General features: G+C 38.2%; 1 protein-coding gene across 1 annotated transcript in view; it reads right to left on the bottom strand.

Moving 5' to 3' along the window:
* ABCA13 (ATP binding cassette subfamily A member 13) overlaps window positions 1-10,496 on the bottom strand; it is a 195,658-nt gene that overhangs the window by 108,854 nt on the left and 76,308 nt on the right. The window contains exons 32-35 of the mRNA XM_035318461.1: window positions 10,032-10,361; window positions 3,921-3,990; window positions 2,091-2,225; window positions 658-795 (exon numbers count right to left, since the gene is read on the bottom strand). Of these exons, the coding sequence (XP_035174352.1) occupies window positions 658-795; window positions 2,091-2,225; window positions 3,921-3,990; window positions 10,032-10,361 (673 nt within the window). The remainder of the gene's footprint in view (window positions 1-657; window positions 796-2,090; window positions 2,226-3,920; window positions 3,991-10,031; window positions 10,362-10,496) is intronic.

Below are 10,496 nucleotides of genomic sequence, written 5' to 3'. Positions count from 1 at the left end.
CATAATTAAATTAAGTAAAATACTTAATTTTAAGCAACCAAATACAGAAACAGAAGAGCAGTGAACATAACTGAAGGCAGATAAAAATGTTGTTACTAGCATAGTCACTTTTTAAATAGAAGGATAAGAAACAGAGACAGAAAAAGCAGTGATAACAGAAGAGGAAAATAAGAAATAGAAGGGAAACAAACAAAATTATATCATCCATGTAAAGAAGCAGATAGAAACAGCAGAAGAGGAGGAAGAAAAATTGAGCTGTAGGCAAAAAAAAAAAAAAAAAATCATTAATAAAGCACAAGGCTTTTCAGATTCTATGACAGTATGAAAGGGTGTAAGGAACTTCAGGAGAGCTTAACAAAGCAAAGTAACAATACAGGTACAGGATGAACCCAAGAGTTACTTACTTTACATATTCTTGAAGACTTTTTATAACTCTTTATAGACAATAGTTTTAGTTGAACCATTCATGCATTACAAGTGACAGCACAATTAAAAGTTAGTATATATTGTTGATAGTATATATTAAGCAATGGAAAAGAGAAAGAACCAAGATCTAAAAATATATAATATAGGACCCACCAATGATAAAATCACTTCGATCAAAATCAACACACCATTCAAAAAAATAATTATTACAATTCTGTTATAATTACAAACCCTTTTCTTGGAAGTTTTCATTGAAGAAAAACATATTAGAATTCAGATAATGTTTTCTCATCCTCTCTGCACCACACAGGTTCTTCCAGTAGGAAACAGTAAAAGGAAAGTACCAGTAGTTCCTTAATCCAGGTTTTCCTAGATGAAAGAGTACAAAAGAAACAGTTGCAAAATTCATAGTATTTTTATATTTGTATGTGGGCTACTAATATCTTAATATTACTTTAAAAGAGCCGTTTAGGGCATTTAACTATCTCAGACTCTTAGCTGAACTTCACAAACCTTAACAAAGTGGAAAAAAAGTCACTTGTCTGTAACACCAGATCTTGCCATAAAATCATGAAGCCTCAATGATACTGTGCTTTACCCTATCTCCAAACCTGGTTTGAAGTGTATTGGAAGCAAGGAATTAGCAATATGTAGACACAGACAATACAATCTTACATACTAGAAAGAAAAAAAGAAAATGAACCAAATAGCCTGCTGAGGCAAACAGCCTTATTTTTTATTATTTTAACTATAATCTGTTGCACCAATCATTACAGATTATTCTCCCATTACCGTGTGCACAATTTAAACAAATCAGAATAAGAAATATTTATTGTAGCACTCAAATAGAACAGGCAACGCCATGCTCCAAAACACCATCTGAACTCAGAAGTTGCTTGATCCTTCCAGGTTTCACTGAACAAACACATAAATTGCAGCTCATTCATGCTGAATGGCAAGTGTCAATTTAAGCTATATTTTTAAAAATTCAAGTGTATATTCCACATTTACTTATCTTTCAAGGGAAACTTTTTCTTTTTTTAAACAAATGCAGAGTAGCTAGAAGAAAGGATGACATACAAATCAGAGGAAAGATAAATTTCAAGCAGTTAGTGAGGCATTAGAGTATGATTCAAAATACCTCAACCAACTCAACAATATTTATAAAACTTGCATATTGAAAAAATATTCCACTACTTGGAAGTTAATTACATCTTTTTATGCATTGGACTGTGAACTGACTAAGAGCAAGATACTGTTACCAGGCACTTCAAAGTCTTAGTGAACTGAAAATGTTTTGTTGTTCTTGGGTTTGATCCCAAGTAGTGACAGAAGATTTACCATTTTCACAGATTTTTTTTTCCTAGACTGAGCAGTGTTACTGCAAAGTACCAACAAAGTCCTTCAAATATGTGTCACGCTTATAAACAAAACAGACTTCATGTCTGCCTACAAATTCTAGTCCATTTTGAAGCACTATTCAATGCTTATTGAATAGGAAGACCCAGTTCCTAAACACAATCAGTTTTGGCACATCAAAACCTCAAATCAAAAATGTTTTTGTTTTACTTGCATACAATGAGGAAAGTCAAATCTATTCATTCCATTCAATAACTCCTCAATGGATGCTTCAAAAACATATAATATGAAATCTCTGATCTTACCAGGAAAAAAAATGTTGAAATACCAGCCACCTATAGAATACAAAATGGAGTCGAATAACATCATCCAGCAGGTCAGTCCAAAGGTCATGTGTCCTCCTTGTGCCATTGGCTGGTACACATTATTCCACTGAATTCCTGGTAGTAGTAGTAATAATAATAATTTTAAAAGGTCAAAACTAAATCAGTACAGCATTAAAGATCACAAACTCGCCACCAACAAACTCTTCTGCACTGACAGAAAAAAAGAGTGTAGGTAATAATAGTAATCCTAATGAATAGAAATGAATTACTCAAGCCTCTCAAGCCTCTGTTTAGAACAGCAGGTGACACTGCTGCTGAGAAAATGCAGAGAAGTTTACGTAGAAAAGGCTATTTATGAAGTTTTAGATGGCCCTTAATTTGGCAATAGAAAAGGAATTACGACTATGACAAAACAGGGCACTGACCTCTTCAATAAATCAGGCTTTAGGACGTACTGCTGATATTACAAAGAAACAGGTTACACTAAAATTTCTGTAATGCTAAATCTGAACACAGAATTCTAAGAAACAAGTATTTGTGTGCACTGACCATGTTCAGAGAGAAACTGAAACTACAAACATACTGAGTATGCTTTGTAAAAGTGCAAAAGACGTGAAAGGGAGAAAGACAGTGGAGAAAACTAGTACTACTGAAAGTTACCGTATTTGTAAAGGGAAAAGTAAAAAGTACCTAAATTGTAGGTTTACAAAAGCATTACATTTTTCTTCTGAAAAGGGGAAAATGCTATTTTGTTTGCAGTACATTGGGGCATGATATTGATTCTGCAATTCTTTTTCTGCGATTGTCAAGAAGAGCAGTTTTTCACAAAGCACATTTTGCCCTTTATTCAGTAAAAAGGAGTTATTTTGATGGAAGTGTCTGGTGTGAAATTTTAGTACTTTCTGCAACTGCCTCTTCTACTTGTCAACTTTTGTATCATTACAATATTTTTCCAATACTTAATGGTTTGAAAAATACACTGTCATTAATATCGATCTTGCTTTAGTAGCGAAAAAATAAAGGGACTACATCCTTTTCTATATTTAGATACATAAAGCAAATGTATATATTTATCAAGGTCCCTGACATTCATTTATTACTCTTTCATAACTTCAGCATCAACAGGGGCAGAACAGGGCTTACTGATAGTAGGGTTCACCGTGCATCTAGCAAGTTTCCAAATATTTTTTCTTCCTAACGCTTAAACACAACACAGTGCTCTCATACATTTCTGCACCTGCACAGTAGCTCTCAGTGGAAATTTCACCAGCTATCTCCAGGCTCACAGAGACAGGTGCACTGTTACTCAGGCTCAGTACAAATAGTAGAAACATACAAGATATTTAACAAAGCAAATACTATTATTTTTCCTACTTTCCAGTGTAAATTGGTTAAATATTTATGTTAGGATTATGTTGAGAGTAACTTACAAGGCTCTTGCTCTGTACAATATTGTTCTTATAGACTCCCCTGTAGTATACACTAGTGCATGTGTGAATCTACACACACTGCTGTATAAAACACTCTCTGTGGATATCCTCCAGAGAACGAGATTTAGAGCCATCACTGACATCAGTGAGGATTCCCAACCATCTGTATTGTGCTTCTAAGCCCACTAATTTACTTCTGGAAAGTAGTACAAGCTTAACTTGGTTTTTGAGAGCATTTTTCTCCTCTCTTATGATCTATCCTGTTCACTCATTATTAGTGATTTTTATTTTTTTATTTTTTCAAAATAAAGTGAAAAACATTTCCAACTGTACTTTTTTTTTAATAATAATAATTATTTATTCTAACTGGAGAACTTACCTATTTCTTGACCCTCAAAGAATGTAATGAAAAATACTCCCTGCCCAAAAGCAGTTGTAGAAAGAAGACACTAAAAGGAGAAGACACCAAAGGAGAAATAAGATGTGAACATCAAATAAAATACTTCATTAGAAAACCTCCATGAAACTCATGCTACTAAAAGCAAGCAACAAATAAATAGACCACTGTTTCAACTAGGCTAATGGTCATTATTTCCTTTTATGTTTTAACATTACTCCCCTGCATATTGCAGTGGTATTTGCTCCACCTTAAAAGTTCTGCTGATCTATTTATTAAAATTGGAAAGGATTAATTAACTTTTCACAAGTTTTAGACCATCCTAAATCTGCCACTTACACAAAATATATAATGTGTAACACTGCAACAGCATGTAAAGTAATATACTTTTATAGTAAGAGCAGTGGTCCTACTCATTTTTTTAAGACCAGAACTCAACAAGAGATAGCAGTGGAAGGAATCCATACACTTGGTGCTATATGTAAAGACAGAATTCTTGTTCAGGGAAATAGCATTTAACTTGCAAGAAGAAACATAAATTAACCATGCTGTATCAGAAAAGTACAAAATGTAAAATGACCAAGTTCCATGATGGATAACACGGAATTATGACTCATGGTCAATAGAAAAACACTGGCAAGCACATGAAGGCTGATGTGGAGATCCAAACCATTACTAAAATTAAAAACCATTGTTCAATGATAAAGTTCTGCAGTTTGAAAGTGAGCTGAAATAGTTCATTTCATTTCTCATTTTAAAATAATACAATTAAATAAGGCTTCTGCAACATTTAACAGAAAAGGCACACATCCTGCCAGCTGTCTGAAGAAAGAAGTGAAAAGTATGACATAGGCTGCTACTTAGAAAAAATAATTATTGGCACAGATTACACATTTGTGCTAAAAAAAAAAAGTTAATGCTAATTCCCATTAACCAAGTCCCTGCCTCTTATATCCCTAAGTTTTCGCCATCTCACCTGATGGCCTCTTCCCTCTCTTCAAATTTTATCCCCTTTTGCACATGCTGCTGCATGATCTTCAATGCATTCAGGATATCTGAAGAGTTATTTTGCAATAACAGTGATTTTAAACTATGCATATTATCTGCGGTCCACTTTTCTTTCCCAGTGGCCCAAAGGGGGAGAAAACAAGAAAATAACCATAACAACAAAATATTCTCCTGCCTTTTTATGCCTGAATTCTGCAGTCTTACATCTGTGCTTACATTTGTGCAAAGGATCAGTATCTTTTATCTGACCAATTAAAACACAAAGTACTGATCAGGAAAGCATTTCCCATTTTTAAAATAGTGTGAACTGTTCCATCAGCTTAATGTGGTTTCATTTGTGTTCTATTGAAGGAGTGAAACTATCAAGTGTGAAATATAGTTTTGTGTATATATATATATATATATATATATATATACATATACAGTTGGTATTTGATGTCCAAGTTTGGGATATGGTATCTTAAAACAGAACAAAGTCATAAAACAGCTTATCTCATATATTAAACAGGGAAGGACATGGAAGAACCAATGTTAGAGAAGGAGATACCTACAACTTTATTAACAAGATAACCACTAGATAAATTTCTGACCTAATCCCCCATTGTACTCAACAGTAAAATAAATTCCTGCAAAAACAATCAGATGGGGTAATACAAATTCGACAGCAGTAGAGGTCAATTTCTACATGCACCTTGTAAGGGATGACTAACAAAGACTAGCAAACATTTACAGTAAGTTCTTCTATTTAATAATCACTCTTATGATCTGTGACGGACAAAGATGCACGTTACATCTACTGTTGACATGAAGTGACCTGACTGTGTCTGTGTGGTTTACACTGAGTGCTCACAGAACAACTGTGAGATGCCCTAACAAATAAAATGAATCCTACTCCACAGCAGGTAATTGGATTAATTAGTCAAATAATAGCTTCTGCTTCTATAGTTAGGGATCACAGAATCACACAGGTTGGAAGAGACCTCCAAGAACACCTAGTCCAACCTCTGACCTAACACCAGCAAGTCCTCCACTAAACCATATCCCGAAGCTCTACATCTAAACATTTTTTAAAGACCTCCAGGGATGGTGACTCAACCACTTCCCTGGGCAGCCCATTCCAATGCCTAACAGCTCTTTCAGTAAAGAAGCTTTTCCTAATATCCAACCTAAACTTCCCCTGGCGCAACTTTAGCCCATTTCCCCAAAAAGAAGCACTCACACAACCCCTGAGAATCGGCAAGAGTTGTTTATTGCTGGGACATCTTGCAGGTAAGCCTGCAGGATGTCTGTGGTGTTTGGTGGCTCCAAGCTAATGCTTGCGATGGAGCCTGAGCAATGAGTAAGGGGCTCGCCAGGCACTCCTGCAACACTGTTGGTGCTCTCGGGTGGCAGAGCACAAAGACATGCCACAGAAGTCCCCAGTCTGTTCTGGCAGAACTGGATCCACCTCCATCTGGTGGATCTCCACATCTGGTGGATTCAGCTCCATGGGCTCCACGGTGTTGGGCAGAAGGCTAAGCCAGTCCTTGCCCGGGACTGCCCAAACGGGATGCCTTCTGTCCAGAATGTTTTCTGTCCAGGGTGCTGAACCAGGGGGTTGTCCAGTTCCACATCTCGGTCCCATGCCACTTTCAGCTTGATTTTCATGCATGGGTCTGATGCTGCCATCTGGTTTACGGCCATTACTGGATCCCGCACTGTGCTCCGGACTATGGGCACACCTCTGCTCCCCGTTGCTGTCTGCCTGATGTTCCCAACTTTGCCCATGTCACCGTTGCTCCTATGGTAAGGCCCAGACCCCCTGTCGCTGGGTGTTTGAGGGGCTGGCCTGTTCCCCACATTGTTGCAGTGCCAATGGTACTGCCTGTACTGTGGGCACCAGAGGTCCCTTGGGCACTGTTGTCTCTTGTGCCACCGGTGCTATGCCTCTGCCTGTGACACCTCTCCTTCTGGTCAGGTGCACTCCTTCTTGGTGCTTCACCAGACTGCATGGCTGTCCTCGCACACCGAGGAGGCCTGCTGCTCACCTTGCTCTTCTAGTCTTCTTCCTGCCACACAAGCTGGCTGTCAGAGGGCCTAGAAGCTCAGTGAGTGGTGGGCCAGCTGCAGGGGCCCTTTTTTATAGGGCCTGCAGCAAAGGCGGGGCAGTGGTGACCACTGTGATCTCAGCAAGCCTCTGTTATGGAGTGGCCCACGCATGACCAAAGGCAGCTGTGTTGGGAGTGGCATGGAAGATGCCCTCACGTGGACAAGGAGGAGGGTTGGAGGGGCTGAGGACCCCTTTTGTGGGGCTGGCTCCCCTGGGCCATTTGGCTTGCCAGAGAGAAAGGCTGCCCCTCGGCCACAGGGACTGCCCTGCACCTCCCATCCTGTGCCCTGGGTTTATTTTTAACACTGTTTTTTAGGTAATTTCATTCTATTCTTTATGGAAAAGAACAGAAGCAAGGTGCATCTTCAGCCCTAATTCCCATGTGCGATTTGTGCTCCGAGTGAAGAGTTTCTTCCTCATGTCACATCTAATCTAAATCTCCCCTCCATTTGTTCAAAGCCATTATTCCTGGTTCCATGGCTATAGTCCCTGACAGAGTCCCTCTCCAGCTTTCTTCTAGGCCAATTTTATGGGTAAGGTTAGGTGGCAAAAATGCAGGACCTAGCAAATTACAGCCTTATCTACCTTGTTCAACACATGCCACATGACGTTTTCCAGCTCAGGCTCTAGACTCTCATCAGTGTAACATAGAATCATTTAGGTTGGAAAAGACCTTCAAGATCATCTGGTCCAACCATCATCCTGATACCAATGTCACCCACTAAACCACATCCCTACACACCAGGTCTAACCCTTCCTTGAATACTCCCAGGGACAGTGATGCCACCACTTCCCTGGGCAACCCATTCCAATGCGTGACTGCTCTTTCTGAGAAGAAACGTCTCCTACGTGTTTTAATTGTTGCAGAGCACTGCTTACACCGAGTCAAGGACTTTTCAACTTCTCACACTGCCATGCCAGTGAGGAGGCTGTGGGTGCAGCAGGAGCTAGGAAGGGACAGAAGCAGGACAGCTGACCCCAACTGGACAAAGGGGTATTCCTTACCATGCTGGATAATTAATGTGGGGTGGCTGGCTGGGGGACGGGAAGGGTACCTGCTGGTCAGGGAGAGGCTGGGCATCTGCCTCTTTCTTCATTTTCTACACAACAACCACAGGCTCAACAGTTCTGCTCTGGCAGTTCTTCACTCTTCCTTCTAAATGGGTTCTGTTGTGCCATGCTCACATGTCACTTTGACAGCTCAGCACATGGTGTTTTCCCCAGCTGCACCATAATCTAGGGAATGGCACTGCATCCAGCAGCTGGCTGCGGGAATGGCAAGAGCAGCAGCTCACTAGCACCTAACATAATCACCCCTGGGCCAGAACTAGCCAGCTGCTGGGTAATTATAATGAGTTAAGGAACAATTTCTGTAATAGCAACAGCCTACCATAACTAGACTTACTTAGTACTCTGTCTCAGACTAAGGGCTAAACAGCTGTTGGGCAAAGGAAAAGACTTTCAATTCTAGTTTAGTTATATGGGGGGTTAAAACATATCCATCTAAGAAAGTAATTTAACAAAGCTAGTCCTTTTTTTTGGCAGAGATCTGCACACATAATACAAGAGCTACTAAGAGGCCAGATGAAGTAAATTTTCACCACACTTCCTCAAAGAAAAGCTTAACTTAATCATTCAAGGGTAAAGTAACCAACAGTCTAACATTTGCAGCATTAGAAGGCATTAGCTAGGTCTTCTGTGTTTCCAGATTTTATTTTTTTTTTTTATCAGATTGTGACAAAGTTTGAAAACCAGTAATTTCGGTGATCTACAATAAGTAATGAAATGAGAAGAAAATCATGTTAAAACAGCTAATAAGGAAAGTCATTCTTAACTGCAGAGCAAGGGAAGCTGCAAGTGAAACTCCCATTAATGGTAAATACAGCAGATTAAAAATATCCCTGCATATTTGTTAACACAGACTCACTGAGATTTCCCTGCATTAAGGAGAACCATCAGAGTTCAAGTCATTTTCTCCTCCTTAGCATCCTGGGCTTACCTGCTGTTGATCACTCTCATGATTTTAATGCCATTCACAAAAATCTTATTTTAAATTTCAGATCTGTCATGTATCTAAGCCTGTGTACACTGTGAATCACAACTGAGAGTATATAGATAGAAGGATACTTAAGAATGTGTCCTGTGCCAAATCATTAAGCTGACTGCTTTCCAAAGCTGACTGGTGAGTAGTTTTAGAAGCTGAACAGAAGTTCCTCAATTACAGAAATTTTGAGGTGCACAGAACAGTTACCGTTTTAAACTATATTACTGCAACCCATAGCTTCAGCACAAATGAAAAACACACACAAAAAATAATCACCTTAGTTTTAGGTCTCTTTCAGGAAAAGTGTATCTAAGCAATTTGGTACATTAATCAAACTGGGGCATAGGCAAGAGACATTGCAAGAGGAAATACAGCCATGACAATAATTTGCACATTTTTTTCTAGACCAAAAATATTAGATGATTCTGACAGATTATTCAGGATAATATACACTACTTATATACAGCTATTGAAGAACTAAAGCAAGATAACTTCTAGAATATCCCCCCAATTCAAAATATCCTGATATGCTATTTATTGAATAAATCTACTATAATATCTCAAGTTTTCCTCCAAACACTTAACGTCTTTAATGACCAGTATGCTATCAGGTGTGCTTCAGAGAACAGTAACATTATAAATATTTTGAAGCCAAAATATTAAGAGACATTATGAACGTGAGGAATATAACTTCCTTATGGTTTTTTTTGTTTTGTTTTTGTAGGTTTACAAAATTTCCCTGAAAATTTATATTTTATTTCTTTCTACATTCAAAACTTTTGGTCAGTTCAGTACCTAGTAAAGAATGACTTATTTCCAGTGAAACAAAAAAGACAAAAAAAAAAAAAAAAAAAAAGACAAAATAAGTAAATGATAGTCTAAAGTTTCAGAACTACAGAAATCCATGGTATGGTTGGAGAAGAAAAATTAGAAAAGGAAAATAAATATTTACCATTATAATTTGCTTGATGAAACTCAGCTGGTTCTGCAAGACCAACAAAACTATGTATGGTAAAAAACTGATCATATACACAAGGCTGGCACACAGAGCTGCTGTATTGGCACTGCTAAAAAATGCTCCCAAAAAATAGCTTAACATAATAACTGTCACTCCAAAATCCAGGAGGAAAAAGAAGATGAGGAAGCCATTGCTATAAGCAAAGATACCACTTGCTTTCAAAATGATGGCCAGGGCACAGCTGCTTATTGTGAGCACAATTAAATTCTCCAGAAACCAAGCAAAGAAATGAATGGCTGGATGTACTCCCATTGTCTTCATATACTGTAAGACAATACAGCAGAAAGACTTGAAGTTAGGACACAATATCTCTATTTCTTTGTGTGTGTGTTTTGTTTTTTCTTTATTTTTTTTTAAAGCAAAACATGTCACCACCAAGACACTACTGACTCCCCAGAG

The sequence above is a fragment of the Oxyura jamaicensis genome, chromosome 2, assembly GCF_011077185.1.
Source record: "Oxyura jamaicensis isolate SHBP4307 breed ruddy duck chromosome 2, BPBGC_Ojam_1.0, whole genome shotgun sequence".
In the NCBI taxonomy this organism is placed as follows: domain Eukaryota; kingdom Metazoa; phylum Chordata; class Aves; order Anseriformes; family Anatidae; genus Oxyura; species Oxyura jamaicensis.
This window is presented reverse-complemented; position numbering and strand designations above follow the sequence as displayed.